The 25,223-nt window shown below is 40.1% G+C and overlaps 1 protein-coding gene across 2 annotated transcripts in view; it reads left to right on the top strand.

The window, feature by feature from the left end:
• The window catches only part of LOC125455594 (poly(A) polymerase type 3-like), a 91,357-nt gene extending 66,351 nt beyond the window's left edge, over positions 1-25,006 (top strand). For both annotated transcript variants that reach the window (XM_048537753.2, XM_059649016.1), the window contains 11 exons: positions 364-417; positions 1,449-1,568; positions 1,771-1,880; positions 4,966-5,087; positions 6,623-6,744; positions 10,880-10,989; positions 12,292-12,479; positions 14,522-14,626; positions 18,231-18,308; positions 18,537-18,593; positions 20,246-25,006. In XM_048537753.2, coding sequence (XP_048393710.1) covers positions 364-417; positions 1,449-1,568; positions 1,771-1,880; positions 4,966-5,087; positions 6,623-6,744; positions 10,880-10,989; positions 12,292-12,479; positions 14,522-14,626; positions 18,231-18,308; positions 18,537-18,593; positions 20,246-20,341 — 1,162 coding nt within the window. In that variant the 3' untranslated portion in view covers positions 20,342-25,006. The remainder of the gene's footprint in view (positions 1-363; positions 418-1,448; positions 1,569-1,770; positions 1,881-4,965; positions 5,088-6,622; positions 6,745-10,879; positions 10,990-12,291; positions 12,480-14,521; positions 14,627-18,230; positions 18,309-18,536; positions 18,594-20,245) is intronic.
• Positions 25,007-25,223: the final 217 nt, after the last annotated feature.

Raw genomic sequence — 25,223 nt, 5'->3', positions numbered from 1 at the left:
TAGGTGTCTAATTTTAATTGTCTTAACATAATTTGATATGATATTTGTGCACCTACTTGGACTTGATTGTTTTCAGTCCACAGTCTTTCAAATTTTCCAATTGCCAAAAATCTTAAGATAATGACTTTCCCTGTGGAACAATGATACTGCGTAAACCAGAATTCATGCATAATTGAGCCATCAGAAATAAAGGTTTCAACTCTGAATTTGATGCAAGTTCACTCAAGGTATGTCAGTTAGAAGCAAGATTAATTTCCATTTATTTTCAAAACAAAAAAATTTAGCAAATCTTTTACAGCAAGATTGAAGTACTCAGTTTTATCAATTGAATGCACATAGTAATATATTTCCTCCCTTTCAAAGGCATTACATTGTGTTGCTGGCAAGTGCCCCAACGGAAAAACAGCACTTAGAGTGGTAAGTTCTGGAGCCTGTTGCAAAAAGCATTTCCAATTAGATGGGTTGTTATGATTGTGTGTAGACAAAGCTACTTATCCCCATTTCATATGAAAAGGACTTCTAATGTAATGATTTAGCACTTCTCTAATTATAACTTTTTTTACAAATTTTGGGTGCACAGATGTGCACTTATCATAGCTCCAACCGTTGAGTAGCTATTGGCGTCCTGGTCACATTTGAGGTTTTCACATGAGATAACCACTGTTGTGAGATACCAAATGGTTATAGGCACCCCTTGAATCATGGGTGGGAAAGGGTGAACATTTAAACATGAAGTAACTTGTGGAGTCCATTTGCTTGTGTTCCTTGGTGAGTATGGCTTTTCTAAATGATGTCAGAATGGTCCATGATGAGAATAGTGTAGTCAAAAATTAGTAGCTGACAAAGGACGATAGTTATTTGCAAAATAACAGGGGAAAATGTTGGTTTGTTTAGTTCCCTGTGAACCTTATATTAGGGAGAAAAAGATTGCGTCAGAATAATTGTTAAAAGTGTGTGTTTAATCCACATTTGGAGCTTCACTACAGAAATGTAGGCTAATGTATTGAATGAGACCTATGCTGTTTGATTAAACAAAAATCAGCGTCCCACATCCATGGCACTGTTTGCAGAAGAGTAGGGAGCTATTTTGATGTCTTAACAAATATACCACCTTTTGTTGCTGTCAAAATTAGGTCAACTGTTTTGGGACTCACGTAAATATCAAGTGCTTCATTCATCTACAGAAGTTGTTGCATTCTCAAGTAACTGATTTCGACAGGTTAAATGGCTCAAGCCATATGATAAGCCAGTGTAGAAGTGAAAAGCCTGTTTTACACTTAAAATTGTGTTTACTCGTTTCTTAGTTGTATTACTCAACCCTGGAATGTTAACCTTGTTTAAGCATTAAATGGAAGCTGGTTTTAGTTTGAACCTTGACAAAATGCAGCGCCATAAGTAGTTTGCTGGAGCTCCTGATTTTCACTCAGTAACAATTTTATTTTGTTTAGGGTGGGCTTGGTGGAATCCAAAATCCGAATCCTTATTAGCAGCTTAGAAAAGAATGAGTTCATTACTCTGGCTCATGTTAATCCGCAGTCATTCCCAGCTCCCAAAGACAATCCTGAGAAGTAAGTAATTTAGTGTTTTTGTCCATTTTAAGGCTTATAGTTTTTAAATTATTAGTGAACAAGACAATAAAAATGAAAGATTAAGTGCTTAAAGGTGTTAATATTAGAAGGCTTGACTTGAAAGGTTTGCAATGCTTTGCAGCATAACTTGTAATAGTGTATAAAATTAAGAGGAATTATATGCTATGCTTTTCTATTTCAGGGATGAATTCAGCACAATGTGGGTCATTGGAATAGTCTTTAAGAAAGTGGAAAACACTGAGAATCTGAGTGTTGACCTCACCTACGACATTCAGTCATTCACAGATACTGGTAAGTGATGTCTACGAATACTGCAGCTGTTAATGTGCAATAAATTCAGCATTTTACAAACTTATACCAGAAGTATTATTGCCAGCATTATGGGTGGCATGGTGGCTCAGTGGTTAGCACCGTTGCTTCACAGTGCCTGGGACCCAGGTTCAGTTCTAGCTTTTGGTAACTCTGTGGAGTTTGCACGTTCTCCCAGTAGCTGCACCGGTGTCCTCTGGTGCTCTGGTTACCTCCCATAGTCACAAAGATTGACTGTGCTAATTTAGCCCTGTGGTGTCCAGGGATATGGTGGGTAGGTGGATTAGCCATGGTAACTGCAAGGTTACGGGTTTGGGTGGTGTGCTGTTTGGAGGGGTTGTGTGAAGTTGATGGTTTCAATAGCCTCTTTCCGTAAGGATTCAATGGTTGTTATCAAATATTGTTTGTTGCCAGAAATTCAAGCAGAAACACATTGTAGGAGAAAATGAGCTGTTGCTTAATAGTCTAATTTATTGATGTTTTGGCAGAATTCAGTAAGTCACTGAAATCTTAAATGCTGATGCATCAAGCAATTAGTAATGCAGATAATATGTTGGCCATTATTGCAAGTGGTCTTATGAATAAATAAAGATGTCTTGCTTTGAATAAAGTAAAATATTGAGACAGTGTCAGGATTACTGAGTGCTGTTTTGGTCATCTTAATCAGGGAAAGACATAACTGCTATAAGAGGAATGTAACAGGCTCCTGAGACTGATTCCTGGGATGGTGGGGTGCCCTTCAAGGAGAAGTTCAAGCAACAAGCCTGTTTTCTCTCGAGTTTAAAAGAGTGATTTTATTGTATTGAAACTTGCAAAACGCTTAATAGAGCTGTGGTTGAGAACCAGGAAGCAGTCTCAGAAGAAGAAGCAAGCCATTTAAGACTGAGGCCTAAAGACCAAACCAAGCTAAACTTAGCAGAGATACTTCCAATAAAGTCACCTCTTCTGTGACAGAGAATTTTTGACCAGACTGGATCAAACTTGTAGATGCCACTTATCTGAACCATGCCTTTGTATCTGAGAGATATCAGGTTGTAGTCCTGCTATCATTTAATGACTAAGGTTCAGCTTTAATATAATACATGAGGATTTTTATATTTTCTGCATTACGTAAAAGTTGTACCTTTTTCATTTTACTTAATTTTTAATTGTGGACTGAGTTAGGAAAAGGACTGAAGACAATATTGTCTTATAAAATGTGAGTTACCAGAAATTTTGTCATGTTGACACTGTTGCTTTAAGATTGACGGAGGATCGAGTAAGAGGGTGTGTATACAAAGTGAGATTCAGCCAGCAACAGATTACTGATTGGTTTGTCTGATAACTTTCTCTTGTTGGTTTGTGGGTGTGAACAATACTGAGAGAAGCCCTCAGAGCTCTGGAAGGGGAGATGGTGAGCATGTCGGTCTGCCTCTCCAGTCATATACATGACTGAAAGAAGCTAGATTTCTCCCCATTACTTTAAGCTATTGCTTTTAAGCAATAAATCAGGCTGTGGCTCCACTGAACAACTGAAAGAACTTAAAGGGAAAGCTCAAGCAAAGGACTAGGGAATCAAAATGAACGGTACCTGAATGCTGAGGGCTAATGTCACTGAACTGTCGCCTAAGTAATTTGTTTCTCCTCCATCCATAACACTAAGGTTTATTGCCTGTCTATGTAGGAGGCTTTTAGAAGAAGGTTAGAGTTTTAAGTTGTAGAATTATATGTTGATATGTTTAACTGTAATAAAAATTATACCATACAGAAGAGGCCTTTAGCCCACTGAGCCTGCTGAACCAAAAAAATACACCACTATCATAACAAATCCCACTTTCTCTCACGAGGCTCATAGCCTTGAATGTTCTGACACTCCAAGTCTTCATGAAAGTACTTCTAAAGGTTAAAGCTACCCACCTCCATTACTCTCCTAGGCAGTGTATTCCAAACCTCCTCCATCCTGAGTTTTAAAAGAAAACTTTTTCCTCAACTCTCTCCTAAATCTTCTGCCTTTGATTTTCAAACTACCTCTTGTAATTGATCCAACAAGTAAGGGAACAGCTGCTTTCTATTCACCCTGATCATGTCTGTCATCTCAGATGCCTCTATCAAGTTTCCCTCCTCAACTTATTCTGCTCCAAAAAATAAACTTGTGCTTGTCCAGCCTCTCTCTGGCTGAAATGTTCCATCTCGGGCCACGTCCTGGTGAACCTCCTCTGCAGTGCAGTCATATTCACGCTGTAGTGTGATAACAGGAACTGCACATGGTGATCCAGCTGTGGCCTAACAAAAGTCTGTACAGCTCCAACATGGCAGAATCTAATACAAAGTTTCTGGAAAAGCTGAGCAGGTCTGGCAGCATCATTGAAGGAAAAAACAGCATTAGCGTTTGGGGCCCGGTGACCCTTCCTCAGAACCTCTAAAATGTTAACTCTGTTTTTTCCTTCACGGGTGCTGCCAAGCTTTTACAGCAACTTTCTTTTTGCTCCTAATTTACAGCGTCCACAGTTCTCTTTTTTATTTTAACAGAATCTATTGACTTGTAATTGACCATTCATGGTAAGCACAGAAACTTGGTCTGTTTTCTGTTATCCAATGTCTATCAGACTGGTAAATTGGGGATCTTGTGTGCTTCAGTTAAAACATTTTAAATTTGTGACAACCCTGGGAATAACAAGGCTTGTTGTCCGGCACGTTATGCCACTGAGACAAAAGTGGCTCCCATGGTTTTTTGACTATGTTTCGTGTTAATAGCACAGCAGCCCAAATGTTCAGGAGCTCAAGTGGGCCTGTCTAAGGTGCTGCATGCAGAGAAATTCAAAGTACCATACCTGTAAATTAAAATGTCACTTGCTACCAAACATGATTAAGTGGATATGATCTCAACAATGTCTGGATATTGTCAACCAAGCTCCATTTTCTGTGGTGACAGCTCCTGTACTTTGCTGTTTGCAATTTGAGCAGTTGAGAGAAAATCATGCTTTTGGCACATGTTCTGTAGGAACCTTTGACGAGGATGGGGCCTTTTGGTCAGTTTTAGTTGTAAAATAATTCAGTAGCAGAAAATTAATTTCACCTACCATTACAGTTTATAGACAAGCAATGAACAGCAAAATGTTTGAAACAGATATGAGGATTGCAGCAATGCATGTGAAAAGGAAACAGCTCCATTTGCTTCTACCTAGTTATGTCCAGCAAAAAAAGAAAAAGGTAATCTATGACATTTATTATATTTAATTTGAACTGATGTGTAAATGGAATAATTTTTCTCCCTTGTCTGTTAAGAAAAAGCATCAGCTTAATTAGTGCGCCATACAAAGAACAAATAATAGCAAGGTAAATTGAACCTGTGGCTGTGTTGCATTGTCAACTCTCGTATATTCCATCATCCTTTGTAAATAAATTACGTTTGTTCAAATGCAGTAATAATATTGGGTTTAATTTCTGTCTAATGTAAGTTGGATCGGAAATTGGCTCGCTGAAAGAAGACAGAGGGTGGTAGTTGATGGGAAATGTTCATCCTGGAGACCAGTTACCAGTGCTGTACCGCAAGGGTCGGTGTTGGGTCCACTGCTGTTTGTCATTTTTATAAATGACCTGGATGAGGGCGTAGAAGGATGGGTTAGTAAATTTGCAGACGGCACAAAGGTCGGTGGAGTTGTGGATAGTGATGAAGGATGCTGTAGGTTGCAGAGAGACATAGATAAGATGCAGTGCTGGGCTGAGAGGTGGCAAATGGAGTTTAATGCAGACAAGTGTGAGGTGATGCACTTTGGTAGGAGTAACCAGAAGGCAAAGTACAGGGCTAATGGTAAGAATCTTAGTATAGATGAGCAGAGAGGTCTCGGTGTCCACGTACACAGATCCTTAAAAGTTGTCACCCAGGTTGACAGGGCTGTTAAGAAGGCATACAGTGTTTTAGCTTTTATTAATAGAGGGATCGAGTTCCGGAACCAAGAGGTTATGGTGAAGCTGTACAAAACTCTGGTGCAGCCGCACTTGGAGTATTGCGTACAATTCTGGTCACCACGTTATAAGAAGGATGTGGAAGCTTTGGAAAGGGTGCAGAGGAGATTTACTAGGATGTTGCCTGGTATTGGAGGGAAGGTCTTACGAGGAAAGGCTGAGGGACTTGAGGCTGTTTTCGTTATATTATATCGATATATTAAATTCTCTGCATTGATGGAATTTAATGTTGAATTATCAGGCTGCAGAAGAGCATGGATTCTTCCTTACAGTGGAAGAGGGAAAAGAAGGCATGGGGGATAAGGGATATTTTTAAAAAACTGTCTGCAACCAGAAACTATCAAGGGATTTGCTGCCCCAGAAGATTCAATGATTGGAGGAATTGAGTTCCCCACATATTGCACCAAGTGTTGCTATGATACAATTTTGATTGAGGCTGCCATATCCCTTGCCTTATTATGAATCAAAATCGGACTCATCATATTCTTTGGTTAATGGTATGATACTAGTCTTCAAACCTATTGAAGTTGACTTGTTCTGAGGAAGCCTGGCTTATGGTTTAGTTTCTTTTTAATTTGTTTTTATTTATCTCATCAGATAATTATACTGTCACCTTGGAAAGAAGTTGATGTGTTGCTGTAGTCAAGTCCTGTCAAACTTAATTTTTTTTAAATATTGATTTTTCCCCCACTATGAATAGTGGTTTACAAAATGTGCCAAGAAATGCAGATTCTGAACTTGCTATCTAACTTTGCTAAAACTACTTCTTTCATCCAAAGCATTCATTAGAGGGGAGCAAAGCCAACTGTGATGATGAAAATAGCATGGAAGCTTCTCTGGACAGTGACCACAGCTTGCTAGTGCCTTCTAGTCCGTTGCAGAATTCCAGCAGCCCACAGAGGTAACATAGATGTTACTTCCTGCATTTGCTTTTAAACAAAGGTTTTATTGTAAATCTATTGTCTTGGCACCATATCTAGAATATGGCTTCGGAATTTAAAATTGTGTAATGTACAAAACAATGGAACGTTATGGGGATTTGTGGTGAAACAAACTCCAGTGGACCTACAAAACATTAATCTTCATAGATAAACTAACATATGCATGTGATCTCATCTGTGGCAACTTTTCATCTTGAAGGGTGATGATTTGAGTTATGGTAATCAAGTGTATTAAGCAACACCTGGTGTGAAACGCCACTCTGGCATGGCAGTCTCTGCAGCATTTACTGAAATGGAAGATAGTGGACTGAGAAGGTGCACAATTGGCCTTTGTTTCCTTAGAAGCCCCTTCATGAGTTTGCCTCTGCCTGTCTCTCTCAAAGCTTTTCTGAACAGTCAGCTTCCTAAAGGTGATGGCTGATAGCTAAAGTCTCCCAGTTGTCAATGTCCACTATCATTCCTAACAGCTGTCCTTGTTACGCAGGTAAGGTCACCTAGAAGGTTGTGACCCACTGGCTAGTTCATCATACAGAACACCTTTGGTTCATCCATCTAGTGAATCTGGTTAAGCCAGCACAGATACTGTTAGCTTAGCAATTGGTATATGCTGATAAAATTAACATTCTTCAGGACTTGTGACCTTGTGACTGTGGCCTGCCAAGTGATGCCAGAACATGTCAGAGGTAGTGAAGGTGGAAACTGTTAAACCTTTTCTCTTGGCTAGTATATTTATGTGAAGAGTGTACTGAGGAATCAGGCTTAGCAGATCTAGAGTTTGGTGTTCTCAGTTTTGTACTACAAGTTAGCTTTGCAAAAGCTGCAGCTCTTCTACCTCAGGTAATTTCAGAACAAGAAGAAACTGCAGATGCTGGAAATCTGAAACCAAAACAGAAATTGCTGGCAACATTTATGGAGCGAGAAATAGTTTTGGGTTTAGAGACCCATCTTCTAACTGAGGAGTGGCTTCCTGTGCTCTGTGAATTCAGGTGATGTAGCTATGTCACCTATCGCTTTGCCCATGTCAAAGATGTCACTGGTTTTGCAAAGTACTTTCAATGCCCAGCTTTCTGTGATGTCCAGAACATGTCTTGACGTTGCTCTTCCTAGAGTGCAAGTTCAGGTAGTCTTCAAGCCATCTCTTGAACTGCGGTTAGTGATGATCTTGCTTGTCTTTGTTTTCAAAGGCGTTATTTTCTTTGGAGTCTGTATCATTTTGATCCTTTCATAATGCCCTGAGCAAACATTGTATGGAAAGATATTCTGGATGTTCTAGCAAAGTTCTAACCAGTCTTAATTAACACACTGCCAGTCTGTCTGTTGGGCTCATTTCAAGCAACTCTTCATTCAGTGTCTTGCTCAGATCTGCCATAATTAGTCTGGACCGTTTAACTTCAATGACTGATTCCACTGTGAACTGTGAAACATTCAGTTGCATTCTGCTGTTGCTTCCCATATATTGAAAGTGCAGTATTATGGATGCTGTCTTGAAGTATGTTTCATTTTGTTTCTGTACTCTAACATTGGAATGCTATGAATGTGTATTCAGTTGAATCGAGGAACTTTTGGCTTATTATTTGGATAAGCAATGTTGCTGACCTTTTTGCTTTGAAAGAATTTAAAGGGTTACACCGTAACCCTGCAGCAGGTATTATCGTATGTTAGTATGTGAAAGTTGTCTGATCAGTGTCATTTCTCCTGACCCTGCTACTGCCAGTGACCTATTGCATTAAGGACAGGTTGTTCTGAAAGGTACGAAGCATATAGCAGCAAAGTTCAAATAGCATCTGCTCATTCTCATTACCTTTGCTCATCTGTGATGCCCAACACAGGAAGGCTGTTCATCATGATCCACACACACCTGTCTCCTGTGTAGTGTTCATCAGTTGGAAGTTGTCTGTTGATCCTTTACCCATGCTTCTGACTTACTAGCTTGACAGTTATGCAGTAGACATCTTTGTTTTGTTTGTTTATGTAGTGCAATGGATTGTATCCACCTGAACAGACACCAACTCCAAGCACGCATTGAAGATGATGGACTCGGGGTCAGCACCTTACTATAGAAGAGTTGCCCAACTATTGTGGCTGACCAGTGGGGCATAAACTCTCCCACTGTCCGAGGCGCACAGCACCCATTCTCCACAATAGTCAAGCCAGGCATATTAATCTCCTGTCTTCCATGTCTTAATGTTCTGCAGTAAAACTGCAGTGTCCTCTGGATAGAAGTGTGCACTATGTACAGAGATCCTGAGCTGCCCACTTATCAAGCCTTCCTCTCAACCTCTTCAGTTGAGTCAAAAGGAATACAAAGCACTACATAAGACACTGACTTGCTGCAAAAGTTGTTGGAAAGACGACAGGTTTCAATATACCTCTACCTTAGGTCTCTAGTTCATATTTTGTTTTTTGTCAGGCTGTGCTCCACCAGCCTTCAACTCTTTCAAGATGTCCACAACACAAAGTAATGCCTGCGGCTGTGGGTTTGCTTTACGAGTATTTTTGCCCACGTTCCAGTGGGCTTAGACAAGGGGCTCAACCTCCTCTGAGGTTTTAGACAGCAGCCAGGAAAGAGCCTGTTTCTGTACATTTTCATGAGGTGCTGTTGTGCATCTACTGATGGAGAGGTTATGTGCACTGACTGGGAGAGGCTTACACATTTGGCTTTCTTTCTCTTGCCCTGCTGCTAGACAGCACTGCAGCCTGAGCATGAAGAGCAGGTTATTACACTTGAGCAAAAATGTTAATTCTTACCACCGTCACAGCAGATACTTCATACTGACCTGTTCAAGGCCTGACTCAGATCAGTTGCTCTGTTGGAGTTCTCAAAGCTAATGTACAGACATGGTAATTGAAAATTTCTGAACTAAAACCTTTGTAGGGTAACCCAGTCCTCTACCCATGAAGCATCATGTAACAGTTGTTGGTTGAATTGAGATGCATGAAATTTAGCAAGCCTGACGTGATTTTAAAAGTACATGAACCTTTATGGATTATTTCTGCATTCTCTTGCCCAAAAAGATGAGGGATGTAGATAAAGCAGGCAGGGAAAGATGAAGGAGAGGACAAAGAATTTAGTTAAATGGGGTAATGAGAAACCTATTCGTACAATTCAGATCTAGAATCCTTTGTTTGCTGATGTGCAGTTGCCGGTGTTGAACTGTGGTGAACAAGGTCAGAAATCACGACACCAAGTTATAGTCCAACAGATTTATATGAAAACGTAAGCTTTTGGAGTCGCAATCCTCCTTCAGGTGTTAGAGAGGTAGTATCAGACTAAAGTAAAATAGAGCGTATCTGCAAATACAAATTCACCCCGTAGATTCGTGTGTGTGCGTGTACGAAAGGGGGCAAGAACACGTGCAGGGGAGTAGTGTGGTGCGATTTCCTGTAAGTGCTATATGAACCCACATCTCCCACTCCTGCACATGCATATTTAAATCTGTGGGGTGAATTTGTATTTGCAGATACATTCTATTTTGTTCAAAAAGCACATAATTTATAGACAGTCAGCCAAGGTGGCATTTTATAAATTCTTACTTTGGAAATAAAGCCGAACCAAAACACACAGATTCTAAACAACCTAAAATGTCACCTCATGTTAACACTGGTAAAACTGTTAGTTCTCTCAGGATGGTGACTTGAAAGGATTTAGAGGATTACATATATATTAATCAATTAAAATCTTCGAACTGCTTTAACTACATCAGCGGTGTGTGCCCCTTTGATCTTTTACGTGTAAATTCTGTCTGATACTACCTTTCTCACGAACACCTGAAGGCGGACCGAGGTTCTGAAAGCTTAAGTTTTCAAATAAACTGGTTGGACTATAACCGGGTGTCTCGTGGTTTCTGACCTTGTTTACTGGTAACAGCAGGTCTAATTGAGACTTTTAGTAAGAAATTAGTATTATCTGTAAAGGAATGTGCGTGGTACAGAGGGAAGATTGGAGGGATGCAAAAATGGTGAGTTAACACTTGCCTCATTTGGAGAGCAGGTGCAAACATTACAGTCCAAATGGCTGCCTTTGTGCTGTGATAGCTCTGTGATTAGCTGTGTGTAAGTGTGCAGTTTTAATTTTGCTTTTCTTGCTTTATACAGTCCTGTTGCTGCAGCATTGTCAGTGAATACAAGTAGTGTTCAGAATTCAGAAGCTCAGCCGGAATTCGAGACTAGTCCTTCCAAAAGAATTTCCATTCCCAGCTCAGGGGGTAAGTAGCAACCCTTTCAGAGTGAGTAGAAAATAAATTAAGGAATGTGTCCCTGGAAGTGTCTTAATCATTTTTAAGGTCACATTGTCATAGTCGTACCGATTCATTTTTGTCTTAGACCACATCATTTGCTTCTAATTCTTGCTGTGCCTGTGCTGAGTGAGCTCTGCTGTAATTCTAACTTGGTCATTCAGTTCACTTATCAGTTACACCATGAAATAAAATTATGTTGTTATCTTTTCCATCTGTTTCCATCCCTCAATATTATTTGTTTCTAAAAACCTGAACCCTGTTTTAAAAAATGTTGTATTTTCTACTTTCTAATTAGAAAGTAAGTGATCTTTGGAAACCTGGCTATTTTGCAGTTTTGATTATTTTAGCTAAGTTCCACCTTGGTCAGCATTCCCTCTGATTTCATTTTATTGTCTGAACCTCTGTCGTTGCACTGCACAGTCCCTCTTAAGCTTAACGTGCATGGATCTTAAAGGGCCACAATATGTCAGAGGAGCTGCACTCAGATGATAAGCATAGGTAATCTGAAATGTCTTTGTACAGCCGCCTCGTTCCTTGCATGACTGCAATGTACACAGCTTTGAGGGAAGTTACTCCCAACCGAAAGTATAAGCAAAGACTTGGATCTCAGGTCATATCTTGAACACAGGAACAAATTCCTTGATTGTTTCCGAGATTTGTTTTGATGGAAGAGAACAGTGCGGAGTTGGGAAACAGAGGTTGGAGGCTGTGGGTGGAAGGTAACCTGAGGTGATGAGGTTGTGGATGGTTTGGGAGATAGTTTAGTGGTCAGGGGTGGGGCCATGATCAATGGGGGGGTGGGGTGGGGGTGGTAGGAGGTGTCGGAGAGTTGGCGCCTGGCCTTGGAGATATAGAGGTCAGTGCGCCATACTACAACTGCGCCTCCCTTGTCCGCAGGTTTTGTGGTGAGGTTGATTTTGGGTTGAAATTCCTTGATTGTATTGCGATTGCTTGAAGGCACAATTCCTTGATTGTATTGCGATTGCTTGAAGGCACAGGTTTTTTCCTTGTCTGAGGGCAGCATTGTCTTGTATGTGGAGGTTGAATTTGTTTCAAACAATGAAGAAGGTCACCATGATGGTAGAGAGTTTGAACTGGCATAAAAGCAGGAAAGATCATACCTGTCAGGCATGAGAGCCTGGGTGCTTCAGTTTTTAGTATCTTTGTGACAGGGTAAGAGGTCAGAATTGATTATTCCACTGTGTAATATTTCAGGTCTGTTCATGTGAATAGCTAGATAATTTGTGGATTTTTTCCCCTTTTTTTTAGGCTCATCTTCGTCAACCAGTGAACACATTCCTCAGGCCTCATCCGCACAGCCAAAGTCGATAGTCACCAGGCTTTTACCTACATGTGTCAGCAGTCAGCCCCCAAATGTGCCCACAAAAGCATCCAGCCCTCTTGCCCCTGGGAGAAAGAGACCAGAATCACCGTCAACAAATGAATCTGCAAAGGAGGTTTGAGAACCTGTTATTTCCTATTGCTGAGGATCTCAAAACTAGATTAGATTAGATTCCCTACGGTGTGGAAACAGGTCCTTCAGCCCAACAAGTCCATAAGTCCATACCGCTCCTTGGAGCATCCCACCCAGACCTAGCCCTCTATAAACCCACACACCCTGAACGCTACGGGCAATTTAGCATCGCCGATCCACCTAACCTGCACATCTTTGGACTGTGGGAGGAAACCGGAGCACCCGGAGGAAACACACGCAGACACGGGGATAACGTGCAAACTCTGCACAGACAGTTACCCGAGGCTGGAATCGAATCCAGGTCCTGGCGTTGTGAGGCTGCAGTGCTAACCACTGAGTCACCGTGCCACCCATTATGTACTTTGCACTTATTCTAACTTAAATTTGTTTCTGCTCTTGTGTATTTTTTTGACATTTTGCTGGTTAGTATGTTGGGATTTAATTTAATTTGCTATCTGTTTGGGGATGAAAAGGAAAAGAGAAAGAAGGCATCCTAATGTAGAAATGGAACGAAGGTGATTCTTTCTTACTAAGTGTCTGTAAGCTTCAGATTTGCAAGACCCGGGACTTTGTTTGGGTAATGAATGATCCCCTAATTTGCCTCAATGTGACATGGAAGGTAGATCAAGAAGCTGTTAGGGTTTCTTCCATTCACATGTTGGATGGGGTCATTGAGTTTGGCGAAGCTTGAGAAATTTGCTTATGTGTTTGTAACCTTGGATTTAGTTAAGAAAAGAGATCCAAGCTTTGCATACACCATGGTTGTTGCAGCCCATTGACTATGCTAAGTAAAATCTCTTTTCCCAAGAAAAGAATGCCTGGCCATTGAGGATAAGCGAAGCTGCTCTGAATTTTTCAGTAGTTAAGAATGAAGATGTTTGGAAACAGCAAGAACTGCAGACGCTGGAGTCAGATAAGTGTGGAGCTGGAGGAACACAGATCATGCAGCATCGTAGGAGTGCAGAGTTGATGTTTTGGGTCAGGACCCTTCTTCGGAAATGGGGAGGGTGAAAGGAGCTGGGAAATAGGGGGAGGAGGGGTCGGGCTGGGGATAGCTAGGTGGGAAGTTGATGGGTGGATGCAGATAGGGGATAGTGGAGATTGGCTGGTGGGAAGAGTGGAGTGGATAGGTGTGAAAGATTATGAACAGGTTGTGTCAGGTCAAGGAGGTGGGAATGAGAGGGAAGTTTGGCCGTGGGATGAGACCGGGGTTTGGTGATTTTTAAAACTGGTGAATTCTGTGTTCAGGCTGTTGGGCTGTAGGCTCATGAGATCGAGCCACATGCTCCTCCAGTTTGCATGTGGCATCATTGTGGCAGTGGAGAAGGTCCAGGATGAACATGTCACCCAGGGACTGGGAGGGGAAGTTAAAGTGGTTAGCAACCAGGAGGTATTGATTATGGCTTACAGAATGCAGATGTTCCACGAAGCAGTCCTCGAATCTCCTCTTTGCCTCACTGACATAGAGGAGGCCACATTTGGAGCAGCGGATACGGTAGACCAGGTTAGAGGATGTACAGGTGAACTCCTGGAGATGGAGTGGGGACATGTTGGGATTCTTGTGTTTCAAATGGTCAATTGACAAGGTGAGATTTACTCCAGTGTTGCTGAGACCGTATAGCTGTCAAGCTAATCCAAAGGTTAAGGTGATAGTGACCAATCTTTGTATGTTTGAGGAAGTGATATCTAAGACTTGTATTTATTTTCAGAACCCTATATACTCTGATTTCAATTCACCATAATTCTTGCTGCACAGCTTTTTTATAGTTTATGAAAGTAGTGTTGAAACCTGTGCTTGTATTGAATGGTGCATTAGGCTTGAGGGACCAGATGGTTCAGTGTTCATCTCTGATGTTTCTAATATACTGATGTAATTATTCTACTGTACTAACATATGAATATCTATTTTGTCAATCATGCGTCTAGATTTTTACTTTATTTGACATTTAAGACCATCCATTAAATGGTGGCCCTTAAAGGAATAACAATCAACAGGTTGCGCTGTGTTTTCTGGTAATTGCTTAGGAACCTGCAATGAACGGCGTAACTATTGATCAAAATGCATTGCAAAACTTGAAGAGAGTATCGACTCAGACATCTGAAATTTCACCAAAGAGAAAGAAACTAGATGTAAGTAAACTGATTCTCATTACAGGTCACTAAATTTGTGCAAAAATATTGTCACTTTTTAGTTGTGTGGGATAAGAACCTGTCTTGTTGGCCTAGTAATAATTGCCCAATACTAATTGATTTTGAGAAGTATAGTAAATCACTTTCATTAAACAGCTACAGCCCAAGTCACGTAGGGACATCCAAAGGGTTGTCGGGGAAGGAATTCCAGCTTTTGGATCAAGGACTGACAGTGAGGGTACAGAGAAATAGTTCCAAGTCAAGATCGTGTGTAATTTAAACTTACGTGTGCTGTCTTTGCTACTCTATGTTATAGAATGCAGGTTTGGAAGGTACTTTGGAAAAAGCCTGAGCAAATTGCTGCAGTGCTTTGACTGTATGTCAGTGAATTGGCTGGGTGGGGTGCCCGTCAAGTGGACTGCATAATCCCAGATGATAAACTCCTTGAATGTTGGCAGAGCCACAGCCGTACACATCCAAGTTTCTGAAGAATGCTCTATCACATTCTTGACTTGTACCTGTAGATGGTGGATAGGTATTGGGCAGGTATCAGGTGAGTTACACACCGAATTCTTAGCCTCTGACTTCATGCAGCTGCCAAATTTCTGGTCAGTGTTGACTGTCGGGATTGTTGGAAAGGCTACATTGTGATGGTGTGTGAGCAGATGGTTAAATTTCTCTCTTGGAGATGGTCATTTCCTGGCACAATGTGGTGAATTAACCGAAGCCTGAATGGTGCTCAGGTCTAGCCAAATGAGGGCACTGATTCAGTATTTGAGAAGTTGTGAATTTTACTGAGCATTGCAAAGTCATTAGTGAACATCATCAATTCTGACCCTCTTGTGGGAAGGTCATTGAAGCAGCTAAAGGATGCTGCCCTGTCTAAAATGATGTCCTGGGACTGAGATGATTGACCTCCAACAACCGTAGCATCTTTTGTGCTAGGTATGAATTTAACTAGTGAAGAATATTCTGAAACTTGAGTTTAATTTTGCTCGGGTGCCGAGATGGCATGCTCTGTTAAATGTCTTGACATCAAGGACAGTTAATCTCCTGTCGCTGTGAAAATGACTCTTCTGTTCTCATTTGAACCAATACTGTAATGAGACCTGAAGTCCAGTTACTTTGGTGAAACTCCAAGCTGACCATGCTGAACAGGTTGTGTTGTTTGTGTCTCTTGATAGTGCTTTCAATAACACCTTCCATTACTTTGCTAAAATTTAAGAGTAGACAAATGGAACAATTGTTGGTTTGGATTTTGTGGTAAGTGTGTTTTCCATATTGTTGGCTAGATTCAGTGTTGTGGGTTTTTTCAGAATTTGGTTAAGTTTGCACTAACGGATTTTCATTATTGCTGTTGTGATGCTGTAACATTGACTGTCCAATGTCTTCTCTCTCTGTGGACTGAATTCATTTGTCTGTATGCTTGGGAGCTTAGGAGATTAATGCACATCATTCACTTGGCACTTCTGGCTGACGATGCTTTATATGTTTCAGACTTGCCTTTTGCGTTTATTCAGAGTAGGGTTGTGTATTTTGGTTAGTTGTTTGATTGTTCACCATCATTCATGATCACATCTAGGAGGACTTCAGAGCTATGATCTGGACCATTAATTGTAGGAATCACTAAGCTGTTTTTGCCATTTAGTGTGCATGTACTCCTGTATTGTCGTTTTACCAGGATGGCACCTAATTTTTAGGTAAGCTGTTTCTAATATTTAAACTAACATTACTGGTGAACTAAGGGTGGCCCCCTGATTTGATGCAAATGGTATACTGAGGGATATGTTGAACCACAAACAGATTGTGGTTGAATACAGTTCTGCTCTTGATGACCCACAGCACCTCATAGATATCTAGTTTTAAGCTGCTAGATCTGTTCTAAATCTATCCCATTTAGGTAATATTGCCACACTACACGATCGATGGTGTGCTCAGCGTGAAGACGGGACTTTGTCTCCACGAGGACTATCCGGTGGTTACTCCTACCAATACTGTCATGAACAGATGCATCTGCGACAGGTAGATTGGTAAGGACAAGGTCAAGTAGGTTTTCTCCTCTTGGTTCTGTCACCACAAGCCCCCTCCAGCCCTCATGACTTGGCGAGTTTGGCCTTTAATGGTAGAACTGAGCTATTCTTGAGGGTGCACATTGAAGCCTCCCATCCAATGTTGCATCCTTGCTACCCTCAGTGTTCCTTCAAAGTATTGCCTAAGATAGAGTTAAAGTAGGGAGATTATCATCTTGCAGCTTCCTAGACCAAGTTTGACCTGATTCATCAGACCTTATGGGGTTTGATGTCAAGACTGAGGGCTCCCTTCAAACTGTATACCATTGTGCCATCATTCCTGCTGAGTGTCTCCTGTAACTCAGTTTTGACATGCCCAAGGATGGTGATGGAGGAATCTAGGTAAGGTTGATTCAGTCAACATTACTGTGATGTTGCTTGACTAATCCTCCGGAGAACTCTTACTATTTTAGCAAAACACCACCAGATGTTAACAAGGGCTTTGCCTGGTCGATTGGACCTCCTGTCATTCTCGGTGTCTTGAGTTTATTCTAACTGGTCTACTCAGCTTTCTTTCTCTGTAGTGATTTGATATAGTTGAGAGTACTGCTAGCTATTTCAGAATATGGCAGAGTTGCTGTAGGTAGAGAATCACATAGGCTAGACTAGATCGGAGACCCTATTTCTTTGCCTGAAGGGCAGTTATATTCATCATGAACGAGAGTAACGATTTATTTTAGGTATAAATTAAGTAAATTTAAATTAACCCAGCTGTTGTGTGGAGTTTGAGTGCTTGTTCCCAGGGCAGTCTGGACGGTTTAGCACAGTTGGCTGGACGGTTGGTTTGCAAAACAGTATGATGCCAACAGCATGGGCTCAATCCCCACACCTGAGATATGGTGCCCTTCCAGTTAAATCACCACCAGTCATCTTTGTATAAGAGAGAGCAGCCCTTTGGTCTGATTAGACTGTGGCAGTTTGAGTCCAGGTATTTGGATCAAAAGTCCAGTAACATTACCATTGTGCTAACAACTGCCTCTTGTCAGGTCCTCTACGTTATCTTTGACAATTCTTGTAGTCAATGCACCCTTACTCTTTGAAACGTTGTCCCTGTGTCACCTCACTTTGCTGCTACTTGTTCTTCTACTGAAGAACATTGCTTCATTCTCTCCTTAAGAGCATTTCCTTGTTATTGCTGCTACAAAATGTGAATTGTTTTATTTTTACAGAATAAAGGCAAAAGTTGTCCAATATTCAAAACCCCAGTTCTCTAAGATAACAAAGTGTGAAGCTGGATGAACGCAGCAGGCCAAGCAGCATCCCAGGAGCACAAACGCTGACGTTTTGGGCCTAGACCAAAAGCTCTGATGAAGGGTCTAGGCCCAAAACGTCAGCTTTTGTGCTCCTGAGATGCTACTTGGCCTGCTGTGCTCATCCAGCTCCACACTTTGTTATCTTGGATTCTCCAGCATCTGCAGTTCCCATTATCTCTGACCCAGTTCTTTACTTCAGTTTTAGTCCCTTCATAAAATCTGAAGTGTTTGGTAAAACAATTAAACAATCAGTGCAGTTTAGATGTGTTTATTGCTTAATAGGGATCTGGCTGTGTGAAGGAACAAGGTGACTGTTCAAGAAGTCCTGTTAGTGAGAAAACAATTGATGAAAATATGAAGGTAAGAAACGATTCCATATAATATCAACATTCTAGTTTTAGTACCAGGCGTGTGGAAAGCAGTTCTGTAAACTGCACCAACTTAGAAATTTTATAAAAATACTTGCTCATGGCTTTGTAAGGATCTTTGTAAGAAAACAGAAGGTTAAAATGTGCAAGCTGGTCATGGTGTTAATATATCTTTAATGTAGATAAATTATAATCTGCATTTGGCTTACCTTTTATGCAGGAAGTTGAGTCTGAAGAAAAACTGGTGCCAATTGCATCCAAGGCTTCTGCCTCACAGGTAAATATTTGTGAAGTGTATCAGCCAGCTGGGAATTACTGGAATCAAATGAGGACCTGCTTTAATGAGTCTTTCCTGATTCTCCCTTTTTGAAGGCTCTAATTCATGTTGGGAATACAGCTCCATAGTTACTGGCCATCCATCAGTATCTCATAAGTGACAGTTCTTCATTTAAGGATACATGCTGTAAATATCCAGGGTTTTGGGAGCAAAATCACAGCTGTGCTTCTTTTGGGCTCTGACGTCAGGAAAGCGGAACCTAATTGTGCCATTTTCCCCACTGTAGCTGAGATTGTACCAAGAATCAAACCCAGGACCAATCAATCCAGTAATCCGAGCAGAGATGCTTCAACTTTGGACATTTTCTTTAAAAATCTGCTTTTACTATGACCAAGTGTCAAAAAGCGCGTCACTTGTTGACTAGACCCTTGCTTGAGATCTTTGCACCTGCTGAAACAGTGGTCCAGAGCTTTGTCTTTTCACTTCTGGTGGAAGTGCATAGGCTCTCTGCTTGAGCATTGAGGAATGTAATCGCTAGTTCCGAGGCAAAATTTTGGGTCGACGATTTATTGGATCATCTGTTTTATCATGAGGTCACAAAATTGATTTCCCTAAAATTTTGTTAATTCAAACTTAAGATGTAAAAGCTACTGGAGGAGTGATTTGAATCAATGACTTATTTGAAGGTACTTGGTTTGTAAAATTGTTCTTAAGCATGGAAGAGCTGATAGAAGGCTAGAGGGCAGAATGAGTATCGACCAGATTACTAGATTTAGAGACTGCAAGAATGGTATTGGGGGAATTATCCTCTGATATGGGAAGAGCTATGTTCCACTGCTGTCCTGTTCATCCTCTGACTGACGTCACTAACTGGTACGTTTCACCTGTTAATATTGAAGTCCGCCTTTGTTGCAGTACTATGCTACAAGGCACACAGCCTCCACTATTAAACATTCATTACAGGATTAACACTTTTTTTCACACTACATTCTTCCACCATCTTTTAAAAGTTAGTATTCCTGATAAATTGTGCAAACACAAATTACAAATACAAATCAGGAGAGCACAAATAAGCAAGTAATTTTGGTTTAGTACTTTATATGCAAGATAACTCTTAACAGGTTATCCAGGGCAATGGTGGTGATGTAGATTCTGGTGCTTTTTATTCATTCATAGATGAGGGCATCGCTGGCAAGGCCAACATTTATTGCCCATTCCTAATTGCCCAGTGTGTAGTTAAGATTCGCCCACATTGCTGTGGATCTGGAGTCACATATAGGCCAGACCAAGTAATGATGGCACTTTCCTTCCTTAAGACATTAGAGTACCAGAAGTGTTTTTTCGACAGTCGACAATGGCTTCATAGTTATCATTCGACTCTTAATTCTTAAATTTTTTTTACTGAATTCAAATTCCATTATCTGTGAGAGCAGAATTTGAATCCAGAACATTATCAACAGTATAGCGGTAATACCACTAACTGTCACCTCCCCTTGTTTTGTTCAGCCCTGTACATTGCAGCAATTGTGTATATATTAACTATACTGAGCCTTTTGAATACTTGTTTGCAAATATTTAAAGGTAGCGGTAGCACAGTCATCTGCCATTTTTCTTTTGAACTAACACACAAATTCTTCCTTCTTTTTACGTAGGAACCAACGAGCACAGAGCTGTCTGATGTCTCTTCCCTTCCAGTAAACCCTGTTCCAGTAGTTAAAAATTCAATAAAGCTGAGGTTGAATCGGTAGACCTGCTGCCACTCCCGGGGCCATAGAAATCATAAATAACCAGGACAGACAGAGACAAACACAAACACAGACATACAGAGATACACGTGCGCGTATAAATGGAAATAAAACATCTACCAGAAGAGTCATCTGATCACTGGCTACAGCTTCCTCCGTGGAAACATTTTAAAAGCTCTTTGAACGCAGGTGATTGTGATGTGGTGAAGTTGGACGATAAAGGCTGTAGATTTTTTTTAAAACATGTCCTATAAGACTTGATCATTGTTGAATCTGGAGTTTAGTAGAACTCGACCAGTAAAGACGATGCACTGCGGACTGACTGGTCGTGCAGGGAGTGCATCATGGCGGAGTACTGCTGATGTGTTGGCAACAGTTATGTTAGTTGAAACTTTGTTTTTTTTTCTGAAAACCTTCTTCTTTTCCTGTTGTCTTTGCTCTTAAACTGCCTTGCAATTGTGAAAAAGTTTTAAAAAATTTTGTTGACCAATTGTTTAGTCATATGGGCATTATTTGTGAATTTAGGTTAGTGATGGTATTAAGAGAGATTTAATATTGAAGGATTCTTGTACCAGACCATGCCATTATTGATTTCAGGGCACATAATCTACATTATCCACTTATTTCTTTTCTGAATTTTTAGTTGCTACCAGGAAGAACTTTATTTCTGGAACATTGTATGACCTGGAAAGGGGACGGTAGCTTCCACTGTTTTTGTGCTGCTTTCTTGACAAACTGGATATTAATTTGTCTATTTTGTTCCTGTTTATCCCCCTATCAGGGTCTGTTTGGGACTTATTTTGCTTCAGAGCTGCGTTTAAGATGGTGGATGTCATGTTCGGCCACTGGATGTTTCCTTTTGGAATTGATTTCAAATCAAGTCATAGTGGCTAGGATTTAACACCTGCTACTACTGGGATGAGTCATTGCTTTACCAGTTCCTTTTCAATTTGAAATCCAATGTAGAACTCATCCGTATTTGACATTGATTGGATTCGTCTATATTTACATTGAATGAAACTTCGCAGTGATTTGCTCCTGCTTGGGAAAAGCAGGCTTCTGTGCTTTGCATGGCTCATGGTTTTGCAAAATGCAAGGTTGTTATGCATCCCTCACGCATGTGGGTTTAGAACTCTCCTGTTTAGCCAAGCATCTGGTGTTTGTCTTTCACCTTTGTGTATATTAATCTATTTGACCCTGGAAAATGGGTGTTACCATTGGGCTAATTCTTTTCATTCCGGTATCCCCAATGCACAATCAAATAACTCCTTTCCATAACAGCTACTATTAGCAATACATTTTTTAAAACTAAAACCACCTTTGGATCAACACAAAAACACTTCTTTGCTGGTCCTCCAATTTGTCACTTTTACATCCCTCTAGAACAGATGTGTGGGATGAATATTCTCCAGGTATGTGATGTCAAGTAACTTGAAATCTGTGTACAATGAGCCAATTTTTAACGTCCACTTTTTAATTTTGCCACCACATTAAATGACAAAATATCTTTTTGCTGGTTTTATGATTTTGGGATGTGTTATGACAACCTGAGATCTGCATGATCTGGCAACATGATTGAAAATCAAACTTCCTTAGATTTTTTGCATTCAAACAGGTCAGAAATGAAACAAGTTTTACATAACCTTTTGGTCAGTCCAGCTAGCACTTAATTATGGAACCAAAATTATGGAGCTACTCTCTACTGGGCAAGCAGGTTCTGTGAATCAGTCGCGTGCATTTATTTAAAGGAAAAGATTTATGAAAAGAGCTTGTGATTCAAATGTTGCCGTATTTGAACTTAAGCTAACTAGAATGAGCAGGTTGTTGGCTCAGTCCTTGACCATTTCACTCAGTGCCAGAACTAAACCAGATATAAGTATAATTAGCTACTGGTGGGTAGGGATCAGAATTTTGTGGCTCTCCATTGTATAACTTCTGTTGAATTTTTAATAAGATAACAAAGAATTTCCTCTGTGAATTGAATCCTTCTGCACTTGCATAGGTTTAAACAATGAGTATTTTCCATCAGTTGCATTGCGACATTATAAACTTTTTGGCAATGGTCAAGTCCTCTCAAACGTGCAAATGGTATTTTATGGTTTTAATTTATTAGATATATATGTTTAAACGTGCTTCCCAAATGCTTCTCCAAAACAAAACATTGCAGACAGTCTAAAACTTTGCCATGAGCCGAGAGTGGAATTTTCAAATTCTAATAGCTTGTAGTACGGGCCATTGGATCTGCTGTCTGAGACCTATTGAAATTTGAAAAAGAACAGCTGTACTTGAAATAACTTGTCATGTTGTGTACATGCTTCATTTCTCCCTTGTCCTTTTGAAAGGCTGTTCTTCTTCTGGTTATAAGGTGGTTGCCTCCCTGTAGTCCAGCTAACGATGTATCTTTGCAAAATATGTAAATTCAATTGGTTGTCCTCATTTAGGTTTTACGGGAGTTTATGTTCAAGTCTTTTAATTTTGGGTGTACTGCAATTTGTGAAGGACTGGTTAACAAATCACCTTCTCAATTCCTTTTCAAAGAGAAACTGCCAAGCTTTCATTTTTAATTGTGCTGTCATGTTAATTTCTGATTTTCCAAATCTTGATGTGTATGATATGCTTAATGCAGCAAAATATTTGACTCTTCTGAGGGAAAATGGGGAAGGACCCATTAAAACTTCAGTGATGATTGCCAATGTAGGCTCCACAGCAGACAGTTATGCTTAGTTTAGGTGCCTTGCTTTCATCTCTTTGGATATCAAATTATTGGATGAGTCTATGACCAATTCTTCAAGTTCAGCTATTTAAATTGTTCTGCTTGGATGTGAAAAGAAAAATGCTAACCATTTTTTAAAAAAGTCTTGGATTTGCTTCCTTTTCAATAGGTCTGTTAGTAAGAAAGAATGATAGAGAGGGGGATAGAGAGTTGCAGTTTCCTCTTTGATTGAAATGGAGTTCCTCCAAACTCTTTGCCTTTCTTGCAGCATTGTCCTGGCTACTGTAGTGGTTTTGATTTTTAACAAAAACAGTTGAAAGGTTATCAAAGTCTGTTTTGCCATTGCAGAATTTGGAATCATTCTTTTGAATGGGTTTTGTGCAGAATAAATCCAGAAGTTTTTTGCTTCTGAGCTTTCAAAGGAAAAATATTGATCCTGGTCTTTCCCATCCAAGGAATTAGTTGCATGTATCTACTAGAGGAAATTATCCAAATAATTTTAGTTGGGAGAAATGATATGTATACTTTGACCTTGACAGTGCTTGCATTATGGGATGTACTATATATTATGTCTGATTTGAGTTACTTTTTGCCACGCCTTTTGCGTAAAGCCAATTTTTAAGGCTTTGTGTAAACATTTGAGGTTTATTGCCAATATCCTTCAAATTGGATTGAGGAGGAAAAACCTTAAACACAATTAAGATACGCAGCATATTGCAGGGAGTAATATTTTTGCCATTTAGCTGGTGGAATATATTTGTCATTGCATTCCCTCATTTGAGTTATGAATGACAATTCTAATGTACGTGCCTATTTGCACTGCCTGATCCAGAAGGTTAGGGCTCATACTTGTTGATCTATATATTTGTATTTATCGAAGGTTGATTTACCCTTCCCATTAATTAATATACTTTTCAGTTTACTCCCTCTTGGATGCGTTTAAAATAGAGCAGAATGGAATTTTCTGTTCTCCCCAACCCTGGCCAAATAACATTAACTTTTATTTCAAACATTCCTACTAAGAAAATATTCTATATCTCTTATATGCCTTTCCTGAATAACCAGAATATTTCTTTTATGTGCTGATGACATAACCCCTTTTTTAGGTTTGTGGTAGGTGACCAGATGGCATATTACCTATTGAAATTTGGTAACACTGGGTCCTTTTTAATATGGCAGCAACAGATTATTTGAAAGCTATTCAATGGTGCTAGATGTATCTGCCCAGGCTTTCATGAGTGCTCTGTTTCAGTGTGTTTAAGCCAACTATGTTTAATGAAACCTTTGTGTGTGTGTGTGTGAGAGAGAGAGAGAGAGATAGAGTGTGTGTGTGTGTGTGTGTGTGTGTGTGTGTGTGTGTGTGAGAGAGTGAGTGTGTGTGTGTGTGTGTGTTGCTTCAGTTTTGAATGGGTTTTGTCTGCTGATGGTTCCATTGCCACACTGCATGAATAATGGTTATGAAACAGTGCTTTCTACCAACCAGCTTTTTTTTAAAATTTTCATGTGAATGAATTGGTGCTGGACGGACCTGTTCCCATTTAACAGGGTAATCATTAACTGGCTTTTAATGAATCAAAGTTTTTAAACATCAAAAGATTTCACAGTTGTCACTCTTAAGGAATCAAAATGTTTGTTTACCTGCCTGAATGTGAAATCAAGCTGTCACAAATTTGCGATTGGATGGGTTATTTGTGGACAAACGAGAATTGAAAAAGCTTCTATGTGAATACTCATATCGTTCTGCCAAGATGAGTGCTAAACTATTTTCACTGTTGGTGAACTTGTCATAGTTTTCCCTTCCTCACAGTTTAACTGTTGCTTTCGCAAGCTGTACTCTGCAGCTCACAGATGGAGTTCTGTTTTTTTCATAGTGTCTGTACACTAGTAATTTTCAGAAGCTATTTTGTATAGAGATGTATTTCTTCATTTAAAATAAAAAAAATTGCAGCACAAAATTGTGTTTTTTTTGTTTGAGTCCAGGAGTGATTAGCAGAGCTTACTTAGAAAAGGCTGTGAATTTAAGTCCAGTTCCAAGATTAATCACAAAGTTGAGTTCAACACTTAAGTGTAGTACTGTGAGGGAAATATAACACAGTAAACTGTTGTTTGGGGAATCTTGCATGTGCGTTTTAGTTTTTCTGTTTTCTGCGTAGGGCAATGACTAATTCAGAC

Source organism: Stegostoma tigrinum, chromosome 10 (genome assembly GCF_030684315.1).
Source record: "Stegostoma tigrinum isolate sSteTig4 chromosome 10, sSteTig4.hap1, whole genome shotgun sequence".
NCBI classification, from domain to species: Eukaryota; Metazoa; Chordata; class Chondrichthyes; order Orectolobiformes; family Stegostomatidae; genus Stegostoma; species Stegostoma tigrinum.
Note: the sequence above shows the minus strand (reverse complement) of the source record. Positions and strands in the feature narration are given on the sequence as shown.